At 43.3% G+C, this 20,272-nt stretch overlaps 2 protein-coding genes across 9 annotated transcripts in view; one reads left to right on the top strand and one right to left on the bottom strand.

The window, feature by feature from the left end:
- Positions 1 to 10,676, top strand: part of LOC133376138 (RCC1 and BTB domain-containing protein 2) — a 64,297-nt gene extending 53,621 nt beyond the window's left edge. For 4 of the 5 annotated variants that reach the window (XM_061607594.1, XM_061607595.1, XM_061607591.1 and 1 more), the window contains 2 exons: positions 1,268 to 1,398; positions 6,421 to 10,676. In XM_061607594.1, the coding sequence (XP_061463578.1) occupies positions 1,268 to 1,398; positions 6,421 to 6,561 (272 nt within the window). In that variant the 3' untranslated portion in view covers positions 6,562 to 10,676. The remainder of the gene's footprint in view (positions 1 to 1,267; positions 1,399 to 6,420) is intronic. The other variant, XM_061607596.1, reaches the window with a different exon arrangement.
- Positions 10,677 to 10,684: 8 nt separating this feature from the next.
- The window catches only part of RB1 (RB transcriptional corepressor 1), an 89,765-nt gene continuing 80,177 nt past the window's right edge, over positions 10,685 to 20,272 (bottom strand). For all 4 annotated transcript variants that reach the window (XM_061607587.1, XM_061607588.1, XM_061607589.1 and 1 more), the window contains 3 exons: positions 17,300 to 17,439; positions 15,806 to 15,855; positions 10,685 to 11,068 (listed from right to left, as the gene is read on the bottom strand). In XM_061607587.1, the coding sequence (XP_061463571.1) occupies positions 10,995 to 11,068; positions 15,806 to 15,855; positions 17,300 to 17,439 (264 nt within the window). In that variant the 3' untranslated portion in view covers positions 10,685 to 10,994. The remainder of the gene's footprint in view (positions 11,069 to 15,805; positions 15,856 to 17,299; positions 17,440 to 20,272) is intronic.

Here is a 20,272-nt window from a genome sequence, read left to right as displayed (position 1 = left end):
TTAGAGAGTTTTAACCCTCTTGACTGTGACTTTTGAACTTTTTAACAAATCTAATTTTTGAGAAATTTTCAGTTTTGAAATCAGTGTGACTGTGTGGGGTTTTCTTGGCAAATTTCCTCTTGAATTGGATAGCATTGTGTCACTATTGCTAATTGGTTAAACAATTATTACATCTTGCACCTGGTCCTAAACATCCATCTGGTTGATTCCATGACCAACTAGCCCAAGGCACAGACTTTAGGGTATTTAAAAACTTTGCATTTTATTGTCATGATCCAAACATGCATTTTTAGGCATTTGCTGAGAACACATGGAGAGAGGGGTGGGTGTGAGGCACACTAGTGTCGCCCCGACATCTCAGTTCCTATCGGCTGCGGTCTCAGATCTTGAAATATTGAACATAAAGGTTCATTTGCACCCTCAGCTGAATACACCTGTACAATCAGGGGTCCCAGTCAAATGAAGAATTCAAATATAAAATGCTAATTCAATATAAAAAAATGCTATTTGGCGCAACATGCACATCTTGCTATATCTAAGGGAGCAATCCAAACCCAAGATCTACCAGGATGAGTGGAGTTTAAAACAGGTGGAATCTCTTAGTCGGGCCTCAGCCAGCTGAAGTTCCTCATCCTGGATTAGCTGGAGATAGGCTGGCATAAACCTCCCATCTGTCTCAGCCAGGCCTCGGCCAGTTTAGCTGATGCTGGCTGAGCTGAGGCTAGGGCAAGTCTCAAAAAAGGGGAGTTCTGGTGGAGTGGTGGGAGTGCAGTCATGGGGAGACTTACCCTAATTCCAAACTCTGTTCAGCTCAGTCAACATGATCTAGCAACCCAGCAGAGGTTACACTGGCAAAAAGGGTGATGGAAGTCAAATTCTATTTTAAATATTTGTTTTCCCTCTGCCAGGTTCAGCCTTCTGAATGGAGTTTGGAATAGGGGTAAATTACACCGGCATAAATAACCCCAGTGCAAATTGCACTGGTTACCTATAGTTTGGATTGCTCTTTAAAGCTAGTCTATCCATTTTGATCTTTCTAAGAAATACATCTTCTCTGCCTTATTTGCCTTCCAGGCAGATATATTAAGATCCAGAGTTGCTGAAATATCAAGCATAATCTGTGTGTAAAACATCAGTTATAATTTGACCACCTAAAATATTTTTCCCAAATATTTTGATGTTTGTATGCTACTGAAAAAATAAATGATCAAAGGTTTCCTTTCCTTCCAGCCTGTGTAGACGCTTGTTATTCCTTTTTTTCTGGCAGGTCTGCTAGACCTGGCAACGTTCTATAGAGAAAATCATCTGAAAAAGCTTTGCCAGCAAACAATCAAGCAGGGTATTTCTGAAGAAAATGCAATTGCCCTTCTTTCAGCTGCAGTCAAGTATGAAGCTAAGGTATGGAGAATGTTTACCAATCCTATTGCTGAAACTTGTTCTTTGAGATGTTTGGGAGCCATTCATATTGGAAATAATCTGGTAACCAAGAGACTGCTCTGAATCAGGAGGTACCCAGTTAGAATCTTGTGTTGGTGATAAAGCCATGGTCTAGGGCAAACTACCATTTTTCTACGCCTCAATCTTCCATTTACAATATAGGGTAAATACTATTGGCATAGCTTACAGAGCTGTTGGAAGGATTATAATTACCATTTATCATTATCATCATCATTTATTGCCCTTCTTTCACCCAAAGGTCCCAAGGAAGGTTACAATTCATATTTACAAAAAGACAATTCATGATTACAAAAAGATAAAGTATGCAGAGCGCTCTGGACATTTGAAGTGGCAATACAAATATTATTAATCTGAAGGTCAGTGTTCCTGGTTCTCAAGATACCGAGTAAGCCTCCTGCCCTAAAGAAGTGTGTGGCCTACTCAGGGAGCCGCAGGCTTTTCCATTCTCCTTTTGTTCCCAGTCTAGTTCTTCGAGGTAGCTCCATGGGGCCAGGCACTAGTGGCTTCACCTTTCTGTTCACAGCTAGTACAATACATTTGGTTGCATGAAATACATAATAGAATAAAGGAGTATGACTCAGAGAGGAGTTAGTAACTCAGCTGCACACTGAATTTTCAGTGGAATTTGGGTACTTAAATTTCTCTCGATTACTTCCTATGTGGGAGCTGTTTTTGCATATCCATTGTGCTGGCTGCTAGTACATCATGACTGAACAACTTTAAATGATCATTCTAAAATACTAAGGGTTGGCTCTAGACTTGTGCTTCTGCAACTAATAGAAGGGCTCCTTCCATTTTCAGAAGGCAGCAAGATCCTACCTTTATTTATTTATTTATTAACATTATTTTTACCCCGCCCTTTTTCCAAAACTGGAACTCATGGCGGCTGGTGAAAGAAGGTGTGAGGAGGCAATTTTCATCAGTTCCCCATTTCCCCTGTAGCCCCCAACTCTATCTCCCATGCTGTTCTCAAGCCCCCCCCACCTCCTGGAGGGGGGGGGAGGGGAGACTGCAGAGGGAAGGGGGAATCAATGAAACTCAATTCTCTCCCATCCTCTAGTGTGAAAGTCCTGTGGGTAGAATTCTGCCCTTGGATAGTCTGGATCCAACCCTAGTTGTTTTGTAACATTTTTTTCAAATGTTACTTCTTTTCTTATTCAAGCTGTTGGATATTGTTAACTTTATCTGAGCTAAGTATATTGTTAGTTACTGGCTGCATTTGCACATGCTAAACTGTGGTTTAATGCTATGTGCGCAAACTGGATCAGCACTACATGCACAAGCTGGAACATGGGATCACACGTTCCCCCTCCCTCCTCCAGCCCACACAGCTGGGAGAAATACTCCTACAGCATTTAGTTTCACTTTCCACAAATCCTGGTTTGTTGCAGAGTACAAACCAAAGTTGTGGTTACAAACTCTGGTTGTTTCCTCTCACCTTGCAGTAAATTAGCTTTCTAAGTTCATGATTATGATCACCTTTCCTGTTTTACATCCTGGCTATTCATTCTCTGACCCAACTTGAGCTCCCTGGTTTGTCCCTTCCACTGGCTTGTACTGTTATTGGACCATTGGTCTCACCTGAAGGGTGATTTTCCTATGAGTACGGACATCACAGCGGGTGTTAGCTCCACCTATCGTGCGAAGGCAAGAATGTCTTTGAAGTCAAGACTAGGGGCGTCAGGCCCCTCCCACTCTCCAGTTCATTCGCAGCGAGTCTAAGGAGAAATATCTAAAGATACAAGAACAAGGCCAACCGGCCTGGCAGCAGGAAAATAACACAATAGTACCATGCATAGTAACATGACTGCAACATAGCGGTATAACAGAACTAGAAGTCTTGACTTCACTCTTAAATTTAAATATAATAGCGTAACAGTAATATATAACACATTAGAAAATATATAGTCATCCTCCAACTGGGAGGGTCGTGATGTCCGTACTCATAGGAAAATCACCCTTCAGGTGAGACCAATGGTCCATTTTCCCTATGAGTCCGGCCATCACAGCGGGATGTACCACAGCAGCCCATACAGGGAGGGACCACCCACGTGTTAATCCTTATTAAGAACCTGTTGTAACACTCGTCTGCCGAAAGAAGCGTCAGCAGAGGCATAACGATCAATTTTATAATGCCTTATAAACGAGTGTGGGGTAGACCAGACTGCAGCCCTACAAATATCGGCAACAGGAGCATTAGTGGCAAAAGCAGCCAAAGTAGCAGCTGACCTGGTAGAATGAGCCGTTATACTAGCTGGAACTGACAGCTTCAGGGACTCATATGCTAAAGTAATGCATGCCCTTAACCAACGAGATAAGGTAGAATTAGATACTTTATGCCCCATAGACCTTGGATGAAAGGATACAGAGACTCCGTTCTTCGAATCTCTTGGGTCCTAGACAGGTATGTCTTGAGAGCCCTCCGAACATCCAACGAATGCCAAGCCTTCTCGAGCGGATGGGTAGGATTCGGGCAAAAGGAAGGTAAAACAATGTCCTGGTTGCAATGAAAAACTGAATCGACCTTGGGACGGAAGGAAGGATCAGTCTTCAGCACAACAGAGTCCTTATGGAAGACGCAGAGGTGTCGAGCAGAAGACAATGCGCCCAACTCCGAAACGCGTCTGGCAGATGTGATTGCGATCAGAAACAGGACCTTGAAGGACAGTATACGTAGGGGCACAGACCTGATGGGTTCAAACGGAGGGCGTTGCAAAGCCTGCAGAACCTTCGGCAAACTCCATGAAGGAAACCGATGGACAACAGGCGGAGAGCGTAGGGCGACTCCCCTCAAAAAGCGTTTGAACGGATGTGAGGAAATAGGAGCTCCAGGAAAGGACACTGAGAGAATGGACGACAGAGTGGACGCATGTCGACGTAGAGTGTTGGGTCGAAGTCCCATCATAAAGCCGCTATGAAGAAATTGCAGCACCTGATGCACAGTGGCTTGGGATGGATCATGGTGGTGGGACTTGGAGAAGGCCACCCAGGTATGTTGATAAATATGAGTGGTAGATGGTCTTCTCGAGGCCAAAATAATATCAATCACTGCGTCAGACAGTCCAGCTGACCTCAAATGTCCCCGTTCAAACACCACGCTGTTAGATTGAGCCAAGTAGGGTCCTGATGCAGTACTGGACCCTGGGATAGAAGGTCTGGCCTGACTGGAAGTGTCCAAGGATCCATCATTGACATTGCCAGAAGATCTGAAAACCACGGTCGGCGTGGCCAAAATGGTGCTATCAGAACCAGCTGTGCCCTATCAGTTCGCGCCTTCCTCAAGGTTTTGGCTAACAATGGTATGGGAGGAAAGGCGTACAATAGACCGTCTGGCTACGGTGTTGTCAGAGCATCCACTGCTTCTGCTGTTGAGTCCAGGTATCGGGCAAAGTACCTGGGAAGCTGGCAATTGCGACTGGAAGCAAACAGGTCGACTGAGAGGGCGCCGAACCGACATTGGAGACGATGGAAAATGGCTGGATGAAGTTTCCATTCTCCCGGAAATACCTGTTGTCTGCTGAGCCAGTCTGCTGTCACATTCCAAATCCCTCTGAGATGTTCTGCTTTCAGGGATTGTAGATGTTGTTCTGCCCAGACAAAAATGAGGGAGGCTAAGTCCTGCAGGGGACGAGACCTGGTGCCCCCTTGTCTGTTCAAATGTGATTTTACACACGTGTTGTCTGTTCGAATGAGCACATGGTCCAAAGGGAACGGAGACTGAAAATGACGTAGAGCTAAGTGGACAGCCTTTAGCTCCAGCCAGTTGATGCTTTGAGTTTGCTCCGCGGTGGACCAAACCTCCTGAACGTACTGGGAGTTGCAGTGGGCTCCCCAACCGATGAGGCTGGCACCTGTGGTTACAACGGTTCTGCGGGGTTCTCTGAACGACGTGCCCTTGGAGGTGTTGAACCTTGGTCCACCAGCGGAAGGAGAGGCGCAGTGCGGGGCTCAAACGAACTTTGCAATGGTTGGTGCTGGCAATGTCCTGTTGAAACGGCAACAGAGTCCATTGAAGGTGTCGAGTGTGTGCTCGAGCCCATGGCACAATGTGGATGGTAGAAATGAACATCCCGAGCGTTCTGGCAAGAAGCATGACGTCTGCGGATGTTATTGGTCTTGATTAGCTTAGCTGCCTATTAACTCTTGATAAAAATGGTTGATCTGATTCCTTAGCCCTGCCATTGTTCCGGAACAAGCAATTTCAAGCTTATGGGTCAATTAATCTATCTCAGTTTGTAGATTGATTGTTTTGACCAAGCTTTTTGTCTTCTTTCTAGGCCAATCTTACCGAAGTTTGTGAAGCAAGGTTAGCATTTAGGCAATGCAGGTGAAGTATAGCAAGAATCCCTTTAGCAGCTCCAGACATCCTCAATAGACATGCTGTCACAAAGGCAGGAGACTCAACAGTCAGCAACCTCCTCCCAGTATCAATTTTCTCCTTGCAATTTCCCCCATCCTCCCACATCCTTGGGCTGATGATGGTACAGAAGTAGAGGATGTATAAGTGTGTGCTTGAAGGGGAGGTAAGGCAACCCTCAGCAGTTAACATCTGCTAGAGCAGGCAATGGGGAGCTGTGCACTTTTAATGGGTTCCTTTTTAAAATTATGGGGAGTTCATTAGGGGCTGTGCATACGAGACAAAGCCTAGACATCAGGATGGACATCATTAATCATGACCCCTTACCATCTCTTGTAGGGTTTGCTTAAGAGTACTGTTCAATAAATGCTTTGATAAAGATTTGCTCATTATCCAGGCAATTGCAGGTACTTATGCCATCATGTGTCCGGCTGCTCTAATCAGCGTACTTCATGCAAGGATATTAGGAATGATTATAGCATTTCTTCCTGACAACTGCTGTTTGCTTTGAATTTAGGCAGTGCCTGAGAAATGTTTTCATCTTGTTGCTTTGCTTAGGGCATTCACATTTTCAATAACATATGTAACACTCATTTCATTCCTAGGAATTAGAGGAGTTTTGCTTCCGGTTTTGCATAAACCACCTGACTGTAGTTACCCAGACACCAGGATTTGCAGAAATGGACCATGATCTCCTGAAAAACTTCATTAGCAAAGCCAGCCGTGTGGGAGCATTTAAAAACTGAAGCAACGACTCTTGCATAAAACGAAGAAAATTGTTTTCAGAGTGGATGCTTGTGCCTCTGAATTTGAACTGCTGAGATACTGCCTGGATGTAGGGAACAGATCTCACTAATGTGGTTTGGCTTGCAAAGGTAACCACTAATTTTTGTGGAGCAAGAGGGCTGGCAGCTGGTCTCCTAAAACCACTTACTGTACTTTTTTATATGGAAAACTATCATCAGTTAATTTCTATTATGGCAGGATATGAGTGTCTTCCTCCTTGATGTTGCTTGTTCAGCTTTGAAAAACCTTTAGAAGAATGGCAGTTTTCAAACCATGAAATCAGCTTACGTGCAGGAATAAAGGGCTGCCGAGAAGAACCTAAGAAGAGTACTTGTGATGAGGAGAACTAGGGAAGGATGCAGTACGCAGCAGTCTATTTGCTTCCTTATGTGCTGCTGTTGATGGAATTCCCCTATTGCTGCCCCACCTCCAAACGATACTGCCTATTGCTTTTAGTTTAAACATGTAAAGGATGATATCATCTTCCGTTTGAATGACTAAGCAACCCTTGTTTGTGCTTAGAACCATGAAGTTTTTATCTGTTCTGTTTGCTGAACCTTTCAGAAAAATGCAAGGAACTATCCAAATGAAATGCTGAAGCTTTGACAGAGAAATTCAAAATATTCCATTTTAAATCTAGGCTAGTTGTCAGAAATATAAAAGAACCTACTTAATAGCAAGTGTCTTAACAGTTACTGTGCAATCAGCAATCTATAAATATGGTTGCCAAGGTAGATAATTTAATTCTTGTGACCAGGATTGGGCTACACACTGCAACCAGAACGTGCAGCGTTTTGCACATTTTTTAAGCTGCTGGCATTTTCTTAATTAGCAGCTAAATTAGGTTGCTACTCCAGCCTCTGTTGCTGCAGCCACTTTTGCCCTACCACACCCTGTAACCCTGTAAGAGCGGAGCGGAGGTTCAGCATTGCAAACATTTTTTTACTCCAATATGCAGAGTCCTTTATTTCCTTCCCTGCTACCTCCTCTTCTTTTATCAAGTGCCTTCTGCAGGAGAAATTGCTGCTCCCATTCCTACTACCAAAAGGAGGGTGGTGGTGGAGGAGAGAGTTACTAGTTATTGCATACTTGCTTAGGGATGTGGAGATAGGGTTTAATTGCTAAAAAAAGATGCGCAGGGACTCAGATGGCATTGATATCCTAGACATCTATGCTCTAATTTTGTGGGATGATGGACAGAGCAGCCTGCATTTGCTCAGTAAAAAGGAAAAGGCATTCTGCATGTGCTCAGAGGCACTTTTACTTTATTCTCACTGCGTAATAGAAATAATTGTTAGCTATCAGACCTCAATACAATTTGTGGTCTTCACCTTTTGTATAGGCTTACATTGGCCTGTCTAGTTGCGTTTTCCCCCTTTTTTCCTGGTTGTTCCTAATGCTGATCAGCTAAATTCAGACAGCTAGTTATGTCAGTATTTCTCAAATATTATGTATCTGAACACGGTAAGTGAAAGAGCAGTACAAGAATTGCATTAAATGGCTCATGTAGATACTGACCCAGTATTGTCAGTGTCAACCCAATTTATAAGATGTCTATAGAAGCACACTGGGTGCAGAGTAGGACTGCTTGTTCTTAGTGTAAAGTGGGTGTGGTGGTGGTGATGGAGGACACTGCACTAATAAAAGCTAAATTCTGCCGCCCTGTATAATTCTGATATAATTTATTCTGCTCATCATGGGGGCAAAGCGTTATGGAGGGGTCACTAAACTCTTATACCCTAACAATTCTGTTTAATGCCCTCTCCTTTCCACAGTCCACTGTTGAAACTACACATATACAAATACAACTTTCTTTAATCATATGTTCTTACTGACAAATATCAATAGTAACTAGTTTTCTTACTGTTAAAACTGGTAGAAAATACCCTGTGTATTGACTTTGGTTCTAAAAATACACCTAACTTCCATAGAATGTCTATGTATCTGGGATTTAAAAACAGAGGCCTAATTTTCAGCCCAGTTATATGTAAACTTTGCATTATTTTAAAAGGCTTCAAAATTGGATACATATATGTGCATATACTAGATCAGAAAAGTAGCAACAGTACTGTTAAATTTAGGTCTTTAAGAGAAATGGAGTGCAATTGGGAAGATAATTAGTGATGCTGTTCTACAATGTAAATTGTAAGAGTTTTTTCAAATCTGATTGACTCCAAATGTTCTTGTAGATTAAGCATAACATATAGAATGAAATGGGGAACATTAAGATGCTTACTGATGCAATCCTCTACTTACTTCAGAGTGCCTGGGACTTGCTGCCAGGTAAACACTGTAGGATTATGCTATAAGTGTTACTGATGGAATCATCAGTAGTGAAAATCAGTATCCTTTTATACCACCCAGACTAAACTATGGAGTTTTTGAAACATAGGATACTTGGGTAGTAATCTTATGACCTCTACAAGGACATCCTAGAGGCCACAAAATACATTCACTCTCCCTCTCAGTAGCTGAAAAGAGATGTGATGCTAGACCCCTCATTCCTCCTCCTGCTGCCACAACTGCTACAACCCTGGCCCTTTCAATGTTGGAGCAATGATGAGGGCCAAAAAGGGGGCATAATGGCTGGCCAAGGCCCACAGCAAGGTGATCCAAAGGATCCAACACTTTACTGGTCCCTTGCCATGTCCACAGACTGAGGAGAAAAATTTAAGCCAGCAAAAAAGTGGGAGTGCAAGAGAGCTCCACTGCCCCCATTTCTACTCTGCTGGTGAGAGCCTGGCAGGACTGGATAAGGTGGAAGGACCCCTCTCCCTTGCACCCTCACTTTTCTAAATACTTTGTGTGTCTGCAACACGAATGACCAATTTTGCACCTCATTATGTAGTACTGTATGTCACATATAAAATTGTTACGACCTCATACTTGATATGGAAATCTGACAGCACTGAAGTCACTAATATTATGTTACCAATGTTTATTTCACTGAATTAAAATGTTCAAGAATGTTCTAATACCTTCTCAATAAATCATATGTAACATGAAAATATAACCATACTTGGGAGACAAAGGTAGGAAAAGAAAGAGCTCCATTTTTATCGTTCCACCTCTAAACCCTACTGGGACCAAGTTCAGACATGCAGTATTATGAGTATTCAAGGTTACATCTACAACAGAACACTATATACTGATACAAGACAATCCCTGCTTATTTGAAAAAGTGGTGTTAGTCCTTGAAGGACTAACATCTGTATTCAGAATAATACTTCAAATGGACAGTAGTCCAGTTTGCCTCAATACATAATTATATGTGCAGTTTTAGTTTTGACACTGCAACAAAATCTTAAATTCATTGCTAATAAAATTCCAGGAATTCATTTTCATGCCATGGTCAAGTTTTGCAATCCCACTAGTGATTTGCATGAAACCAGTGCACTTGGAGCCAACAGCTCTACAGCATTTTGCCTCTTTCTCTTTGTTCATGATATGGACCGGAAGTGCACATATAGGGTTGTATTCAAAGTAGTGCTAAGGTGAACATTCTGTCAGTGCAAGGATTTCTCCTTGTGCAACAGAATGTTCTCCTACTCTCCTCGCCCTATGCACCCCCTAAATAGATGTGGGGACAATGAAGGGCACACAAGGGAGGGGAAGGATCCCAATGGACTACAGATCATCCTTGAACTTGTGCAATTATTTAGTTGAATACTGCCCCTTAGTATTTTGTACCGCAGAAGAGAAAACAGTGGATCTAGCTAACTGCTTATTTCAGTAAAAATCTAAGCAATCTAGCAGATTACAAAAAGCAATTTTAAGAGCATGAACATAAAGGGAATAAAGATGGAAATATTAATGAGGTATAGCAGATTTGTTTCAGTAGTATGGCTACACAATGGATTGGGTCCAGTTGGTTGTGCTGAACTACAATCAATTTAGTTTGGCTCCAACTCTGTTCAGTTTACACCTCATGGTATACATTATTGTAGAGCTTAGTCCTCTGCATGTGTAGCTGAATGTTTGGACTATTATGTAGGAACTATGTTTTTGGATTCCAGTACATAAAGTATGTAAATAGTGCATCAAAGTCTAATAATATTAAAATGACTTTTTAAAATAAACTAGTGCATTTTGACTACTTTAATTTCAAATGTCTTATTCAAATTTGTTAAAGTAGACTGCAATAGTATTAAACCTACAGTGCTGGCATTTAGAAGCGAAAAACATTTTTACTTTAAAAAAACCTATATGTATAAAACAATTTAGCTAATATTACATACATGCTGCATCATATGGTATAAAACATTGAGAATAAAGTCCAAAAGCCCAACTATTTCAAATTAGCATTTGGTCAAGCTAAACTGTGGATGCAAGAGACAATAGTAGGAGGGGTTAGCAAACCACACAGTGCACCTAACGTGGTATGAATGGAAGTTCACTTTTGTTCAGTGGTTGAAGTGTCAGCTCCATCATTCAGTTTCTGCTTTTGTATTCTGGTTCGAGTGGATGCTAAAAAAAACACATTATTTACTTTTAAACAGTTTAAATTTTGGTAAATGGGAAAAATAAGCAAAGGAGAAATAAGCAGCTGATCTAGTAATGACCAGTGTTCAATACTATGGGCGTGTGAAGAAGATCACAGAATGAACAAAAGTAGCATCGAGAATAATGAATGCCTTTCTTTTAAAATAAACACTTCTCCAATAAACAGCTGCTTTTAAAACTTTGTTTTCATAATGGTTTGCTATATGGGACTGCTGTCAAAAAGCAAGCCCAATGGCTATGTGGAACTAGTTCTGTGATTCTTTGGCTCCTGGATCTTTGTTCTGAGAAAATGGCTGAACAGTTCCTTACTCTCCTGAAGGCAATAATTTCTATCATTCCCATGTGGAACATGAGGAAAGCCCTGAGGATCAGAGGCCAAAGGCCCATCTGGTCCAGCAACAGGTTGCCATAGTGACCAGCCATGCCCATGGCAAGCCCAGAACAACTGCGCTCTCACCACCACTAAAGCAGCGGCTATTCAGAAGGACACTGCCTCTCACAGTGGAGGCGGAACATAGCCATTGTGGCTAGTAGCTGCTGACAGCCTTGTTCTCCATGTATTTTATTTATTACCTTCAGATCCCACCTTTCCTCCAAGGAGCTCAAGGTGGTACACATGGTTCTCCCCTCTCCTTTTTATCCTCACAACAACCCTCTAAGGTAGGTTAGGCTGAGAGGCAGTGACAGCTGAGTGGGGATTTGAACCTTGGTCTCCCAGCTATAGCCCAACATCCTAGCCGTTACACTACCACTGTTTAATTTTCTTTTAAAGCCATCCAAGTCAGTGGCCATCACTGGCAATTTCCATAGTTTATACACTGCATGACGAAGTACTTCCTTTGCCTGTCCTGAATCTTCCCAAAATTCTATTTCATTGGGTAGCTCAGAGTTCTAGTGTTACTAGACAGGAAGAAAAAACTTTTGTCTGTTGACTTTCTGCACACCATGCATAATTTCATACACCTTGATCGTGCCTCCTCTTACCTTTTCCCTAAAAGCCCTGACTGTTGTAACCTTTCTTCACAGACAAGGTGCTCCATCGCTCTGATTGCCCTTTTCTGGACCTTTCCCAGCTCTACAATATCCATTCTGAAGTAAGGCAATCAGAACTGTACACAGTACTCCAAGTGCAATTGCCCCATAGATTTGTGTAGCATGCCTTATGATACTAGCAGTTTTATTTTCCGTCCCTTTCCTATTGATCCCTAACATGGAATTCACCTTTTCCACAGGTGCCACATACAGTCACACATCTTAACTGAGCTGTCCACTATGACCCAAAAGTCTCATTCCTGGTCTGTCATCCCCAGTCCATACCCTATGGACATATGTGTGAAATTACAATGTTTTGCCCAAATGTGTATCATTTTATACTTGCTTACATTGAACTGTGTTTGCCATATTAATGCTTATTTACCCAGTTGGAGAGATCCATTTGGAACTCTTAGCAATCCCTTTTTGTTTTAACCACCTTGAACAATTTGGTATCATCAGCAAACTTGGCTACCTCACTGCTCATTCCTAAGTCTAGAGATCATTTATGAACAAGTTAAAAAGCACAAGTCCTAGTTCCAATCCTTGGGGAACTCCACTTTCTATATCCCTCCACTGGCAGAACTGTCCATTTATTCCTGTTCTCTGCTTCCTGTTTCTTAACTAGTTACTGATCCACAAGAGGACCTCTTATTCCATGACTGCTAAGCTTACTCAGGAGTCTTTGGTAAGGTACTTTGTGTATTTAGATTTTCACGTTACAGCATGCAGATTTCAACTGAACCAGGAAAACTTCCTAACTGTTAGTGCAGTATGATAATGGAACCAATTAGCTTGGGAGGTGGTGGGCTCTCCCACATTGGAGGCCTTCAAGAGGCAGCTGCACAGCCATCTGTCGGGTATGCTTTAACTTGGATTTCTGCATTAAGCAGGGGGTTGGACTCAGTGGCCTTGTAGGCCCCTTCCAATTCTACTATTCTATGAAAAAGCATTTGACAGTGTTAACTGGATCACTTCTATCGATATGCTTGTCACTCCTAAAGAACTCTAAAAGGTTAGGAGTGCAGGAGTGAGAAACCTTGGCCTGCAGGCCAAATTTGGCCCACCAAGCCGTTTTCCTAAAACCATGCCCGCCTGCCCAACACCTGATATCATATGTGATATCACATGTAGAGCAGGTAGAAACGTGGCAAGATTGAACTCCCTGTGCATCAGCTGATACGTGGGGAGTTCAATCCTGATTGGTGAGTACCTGCCCCACCCCTGCAGGCCAACTGTGACAGGTGAATAGTCAAATCACCTGACATTATCGTGTCAGATGATTGACAGGTCAGTGGTCTTACCCACTGGCCAAAGTTTGCATACGGGATGTGTGTCAGGTGAGATAAAGATCTGGCACATTTGACCAAAATTGTTTCCCCACCCCTGGGTTAGTGAGACAGGACTTACTCTTGCAGAAGCCATGGTGGTTCTGCTTCACCAAGGCTTGTTCTTCTTAATTTTTTCTATCGGATTTCCTGGAAATGCTGCAAAGCCAGGTGTCGGGGAACCTTTGGCTCTCCAGATGTTGCTGAACTACAATTCCCATCAGACCCAGCAAGCATGGTCAATGGCCAATGCTTCAGCCACATCTGCAAGGCCAAAGGTTTCCCACACCTACACTAGGCTAACCAACCTGTCATGTCTCTCAGATTGCTTTTTAAAATTGGCCTTACATTTGCCACTTTACACTCCTCAGGTATGGAGGCTGATCTTAGGGACAAGTCACATATTTTTAACAAAAATTTTCTATTTTGGTTTTGTTCCTTTTGTTCTCCTTGTTTGGACAAAGGAAACATTTTCTAAAGGAAGCTGCCTTGCTTCTAATAGCTTCTTTAACTGTTTCTCTGACACAAACATCCTCTTGGCCCTAGTGGTACTTTTCTTGATCTGTATTCTAGCTGAGCTTCTAATATTGTGATTTTCAACAACTCCTAAGCATTTTCGAGTGATTTGACCCTCTTGACTTTTCTTTTCAATTCCTTTTTACAAGTCCCTTCACTTGGGGAACATTTTCTCTTTTGAAGTCAAATATGACTATTGGATTTTCTTGGCAATTGTCTGTTTACATATACATTGAGTTTGACAGCACTATCATCACTATTCCCAATCGGTTTAACAACACGTATCTCACACTGGATCCTGGGTGCCACTAAGGATTACGAACTATTCTATAGCACAGTCATTTTGGATATCTAGAAATTTTACCTCTTTGTCGTGACTGGAACACAGACGTACTTAGTCTACGTGAGGGTAACTGAAGTCACCTATTACTATAGCGTTTCCACTTTTTGAGGCTTCCTTGATGTAATTCTCCAGCTCAAGATCACCCTGAGCATTTTGGTCAGGGAGACAATAGCATGCCCCCAATACTAAATTACTCGTAGGGCCTGGTATCACCACCTGCAATGATTCTGTGGAGGAGGCTGCCCCTTTGGGGATTTCTTGTTGGACTTTTATGTTCTCTTTGATGTACAGAGTGATGCCACCTTCAGAACATAATTCCCTGTCCTCCTATAGAGTTTATATTGAGAGAGAACCGTGTCCCACTGGTTCTCTTCACTCCACCAGGTTTCCATTATGCTTACTCTAAGACCAAGCACTCTCTCATTCATCTTGGCCCAGAAGCTTCTAGCACTGGCGTATAAACATTTATATACTGTTTCTCTCTCTAATTGTCTTTGGCAGTTGTGTTTTCGTCTATGGTGCTTTGGCCTCTATGAATTGCTATCATGTGTCCCTGGACTCTCAATGCCTAGTTCTACCCCTCCCTCATTTAAATGATCAAATTTTTCACCTTCATCCTGGGCAGAATGATTTATTCCAAACCCTTCTCAATCCCTGTCAGTTTTCCCTCTGTAATCAGTTCAAAACCTGCTCTGCCACGTTTTGAGTTTAAGTGTCAACAGTCTGGTTCTATCCTGGTTCAAGTGGAACTTGTCGCTTTTGTACAGGCTTGGCTTTTCCCAAAGGTTTCCCGGTGCCAAACAAATCCAAACTCCTTCTCCCAACATCGTCCCATCCACACATCACAACTCAACAGCTGTGCTGTTTAGCTGGCCCTGTGTTTGGAACCAGCAACATTTCAGAGAAAGTAACCTTGAGAGTCCTGGCTTTCAACATCCTACCTAGCAACCTACATTTTGCTTCCAGGACGTCACAGCTAGTTTCTCTATGTCATTAGTGCCAACATGCACCATGACCATTGACTCCTCCCCAGCACTATCTACCAGGCTCTGTAGATGACAGGCGACATCTCCAACTAAGAACACAAGATGAACTTGCTGGATCAGGCCAGTGACCCACCTTGTCCAGCAATCTGTTCTCACAGTGGCCAACCAGATGCCTATGGGAAGCCCACCAACTTTTCTGTCAGGCAGGCAATTCACCCTACAGTTTGCACACCCATCACATACACAACTATCTATATTCCTCATGATGAAATCACCAGGAGGTGATAGAAACTACCAGGATCCATTGAAACTACCAGGGTCCCTTCACTACCCTAGAGGAGTATCTGCAGCGTGAGACAATAAACTGCTCATCCTCCAAGGAATTGGTCTCTTTCAAGAGATTGTTTCCCCTCTTCCTCAGAGTGATATCCCCCTTCCCTGAGACACTCATCTCCATGACACAGAAAACTGTATTTTCCTGTGGACAAGAACTTACTCATTTCTGCAAGCTTTTGTTGGAACTTGGACTCTCCAGAGAGATGTTCCCTATAGACAGAGAGGAAAAAATCTAATTACAGAGTTTCAGATGACCCTATCCAGAGAGTGCGTCAAGACACCATATGGGGCTGTTCATTCCCATTGCAAGCCAGATGAGGGCATCTGCATCTCCATGGTGCCGTGCAGATGAGAATTGCCCTGAATGACTCTCCTTTCAATGGACCTTACACCTGATTTGTGTGTGGAATTTTCAAGTGAGTATAGGAATCTAGATGTAGGAAATCTCCTTTGGCAGATTGGAACATTTTCCATATGAGCATTATTTATTTATTTATCATTCGATTTATATCCCGCCCTTCCTCCCAGCAGGAGTCCAGGGCAGCAGCTCAAGCTGATATTTAACAATTTAAAGATACAGCTAGACAGAGTTTCTAATTTCTGCTTATTCAAACATTATCTTCTATGTCCACTTTTGTTGATTTGACAAAAATGGATTCAGCACATTTCTTGCCCAGCAGCAATATAACAGCATTTAAAAGAGAGGCTCTGTGTATCTCAGGATGTGCAAATCAATATATAGCAACAAGCTACATGATGAGCGTAATCATGGAAAATCAGTTCAACAGATACTGCTTTCTCGGATCATATGTCCACACAGCTGTATCCTACAGTGAAAGCTCTCTTTTCCTGTGGGCAAGAAACCAGTGCCATCAACATCTAGCTGTGAGTCAGGACAGCCCTGGCTTGGGTTGGTCAATGAGGTAGATAGGTAACGAAATAAAATTACCAGCTCCAGACTATTCTGTCTTAATCAATCTTCAGCTTCTATTTTATAACTTTTTCCTTACATTAACTGTGGGTGAGATCCAATGTTACGCCAGAGGACGCAATGGGACTTCCTCTTCCTTTCTTCCCCCCTGCATCCCCCGAATCTCCTCCAGATTGTCCCTCAACACTCTGGAGCAGATTTTGGGGATGCCCTGGGGCTACAGGGGGGAGAAGAAGAAGGGGAAGACCTGTTCCTGCAAGTGAGTATCTGTTGCACAAGTGGGATGCCACAATTGATATTACCCTGTCATTACAAATCATTAGAATTGTTACTATTTAAACACATGGATATATGCGCAAATGCACAGCCTCTACACTGCATATTAGGCATTTGCATAATTTCATTTAAAGGCTCTGTATAATCACAGAGGCATCATTAAAGTTTCCAGAGCAGTCATTTGTATTGTGGAAGTAACAAGCCACATTACAATTTGAAATACAGCCTCATTTTCCAGAGGCACAAGCAGCTGTTTTGGAAAATTCAGGAACTGCCTTATCTCTTTTTGTAAATATAAAATATGTAATTGACAATTCAACACACACACACTTATCAAACCATTCCATTGCCCCATTCTTCAGAAAATAATTGAAACATAGATGAAATAAAATCAACGAAGGCAATGTAACCTACCAAGCGAAACAACCAATCTAAAAACAAACCTACCTTCCGTCTGCTTCATCCTGTCCTATATCAAAGCGCAGTCTCTTCAGAGGTTTGGGAGCTGTGCTTACTTCAGCATCACGTTTGAGATGACGATCTCTGCTGCACACCATTTGGTTTATCTTCTGAAACTTTTCAGAAGTCTAGGAATACCAGAGAACCACACAAAAGCTGAAATTTTACCTTTTGCCTTATTTATCTTAGAAATACAGTGCTAGGGGTTTGATCCAGAGATGCCCTTCCATTTGTGGAGGGGATGTGGATTGAGTGCCATCTCCCATACTCGTCCAGAGGATCCTCTATCCCTTTAAAGAGGGAAGGCAAAATGGGGGTAAATCACCTCTCCCCCTTCCGTTCCTCCAGCAGAGCACCACATGAATGGAACTCTACCAGGCACAAGACTGGATTCAGTCATTAAAGTTATGAGTGGGGGGAAAGATGTCCTTTTTCCTTTCCTTATTCTTGAAACATCCCCATATAGCCCAGAACAGAGAGTTGTTTTTTTTAAATCTCATGGCACTTTTACTCCAAACCCGAATCCCCATCCAGACCCCTAGGATATTTTACTACAGAGCGTCAAGTTGAGGGGGGGACAAAAATAGAGCACAGGGAGAAGAAATTTGCCTGGGAAGCTTCTGGGTCTCAGCTATTCTCAACCTGCCCTTCACGTTGCTCTTCTTGCCATTAAACACACTAACAGGCAAAATCTAACTGCTCTCAACCAAAGACTCTATTCATAGACTTACAGGATCTACCAAATGCCCATTTCCAGAATTTTAGCCTGGCTGTGACTGGGCAGCATAACTCATACTCCCCTCTGCCCCCCTCCCCCCCCCAAAGACAGCAAAGGTGAGGTCTCTCTCGCCAGATAATAATATGATTTACACTAGATTTCCCCCCCTCTCTATGACTTCAATCCTGGAAGCTCATAGATCCTTGTCAGGCTATTTTGTAGGCCAGTTTTATTTGTTCAACTTCTGTGTATTGAGGGAATTACCTGAGTATGTAGAACAGGTGTGGGGAAGCTCTGCCCCATGGGTCAAACTGGACATGGCAATTGGTCCTAATTTTCCTCGTGTGGTGTCAAGTGGTGGGCAGGTGGAGACACAACTGTCCCTGCACAGTCAGGAGACTTCCAGGGCGCTTCCAGCTGTGCTTTGGCAAGAGAGCAAGCCAGCTGGGATCAGCTGCACTACTGAGCTCCCCACGGGGAACACAGCACCATCGACCCTCACAGGCTGAGCACCTACCACCTGTAAGTCAAGCTCCCTGGGATGAGCTGTTCTAGGTGCAGCCAACCCCTGCCAAAACAGAGCACCGACCAGGTCAAGCTCCCTACGATGAGCTGCACTACTCAGCAGTGCAGCTGAAAAGCGGAGCTTGAAACGAGTGCCTTCCACCTGGTAGGCATTCAGTTCACGCTCCCTAGGGTCTGCTATGCTATTTGCAGCCAACACCTGCAGAAAAGGAGAGCTTGAACTGAGGCACAAATCGGTTGGTGCTCAGTTCAAGCCCTGCTTTTCTGCATGGGCCAGCTGCAAATAAGTGCTGCTATTCAGCTAATGAGCGGCACATCAAAGCGCCCCATCTCCTGATGCCACTGTGATGTGGGTGGCCGTGCCTGCCTGTCAAATTTGGTCTGCGAGAGGCAGGGGAGATAACCACTCCTGTTTCTTATTAAAAATAATGAGACAGACCTGCAACAAAATGTTGCAATGTATCACATAAGAATACTGTTCTTCTTGCTCAGAATTTCAGTCAGCATAGATTAAGAGCCTTCTTGGGACAGGGAGCGAGGAGAAGGACATTTTTCTTTCCTACTCTCCTGAGGCCTTCACCCACTGTGCTAAAGGTTTCAGGTAGCAGGTGACGCGAAAACTCTTCCTGAGATCCTGGAAAGCTACTGCCACTCACTGGGGTAGGGGGACAAGTAGTCTGACCCGCTGCAAGGCAGCTTCCCGTCATCCACTCAGGGCCAGAGGGCAGGTTTGGGGCTGATTTGGAGTGCGAAAGGTGACTTTTTCGTTTCTCCTCAATCATCCCTGCAGAGTGCAGGATTTTTTAATTCATACCCCATAACCTGAAATGTCCCTCCTCTAGGGCACTTACTATAAGCTGTTAGGGACCCCTCTCTTCCGCCTCCCTCACTTTTCGATTTCCCCTTCAACCAACATCTCAGTAGAGAAAGCCTTAACAGCTCCTATCCACTTGCACTTCCTCCAGTTACTCAAGCATTCTAGAAGCTCATACGTCTGTGTAAGGCCATTTTTGGTTTTAAAATATTTTTTCTTTCTGAATACAGGGATGGGGAAACTAAGGCGGCCTAGGAGTGAATGCAGGTTCGCTAGGCCTCTCTATCCAGCCCTAGGACTCTCCTGAGGCCACAACCCTCGTCAGCCCTCCTGAAGCACTTTGCCTGACAGGAATATGTCCCTGTACTGTGATCATGCCTCTTGCTTGCCTGTGAGGGATGAATCTCTCTTTCTCTCTCTCTCACACACACACACACAGAGGGAGAGAGAGTATATAAACCTTGTGACTTTTGCATGTCTGCAATGTAGCCTACCATACAATGGTAAGAGTCATATCTGTTGTTCTGCCCCCACTCACCACTGGAAGGTTGCTCATGAGAGAATGTAGCCCTCAGAATAAAAACGATTCGCCACCCTGACCCAGGTTGCCCACCAAGGGTGATACTCAATGCTAGTCCTACTCAGAGAAGACCCACTGAAGTTAATAGGCATGGCTATGGTTCATTAATTTCAACAAGTCTGCTCTGAGTAGGACTTAGCTGAATATAACCCCAAATACGTAGAAACCACTGTCTCATTTTTGGATGGCCCTGTTAGTTTCCAAACTAACTGGAATTTAACCACATTACATCACTATTAGAGGGAATGATGAGTCTCTTGAAGCCGCAGTAAGAAACAGAGAAAGAGCTGGTGGGCAGGAGGGGGGAAGAGGTTTCCTTGCTGG

The sequence above is a fragment of the Rhineura floridana genome, chromosome 2 (genome assembly GCF_030035675.1).
Source record: "Rhineura floridana isolate rRhiFlo1 chromosome 2, rRhiFlo1.hap2, whole genome shotgun sequence".
Taxonomy (NCBI): Eukaryota; Metazoa; Chordata; class Lepidosauria; order Squamata; family Rhineuridae; genus Rhineura; species Rhineura floridana.
This window is presented reverse-complemented; position numbering and strand designations above follow the sequence as displayed.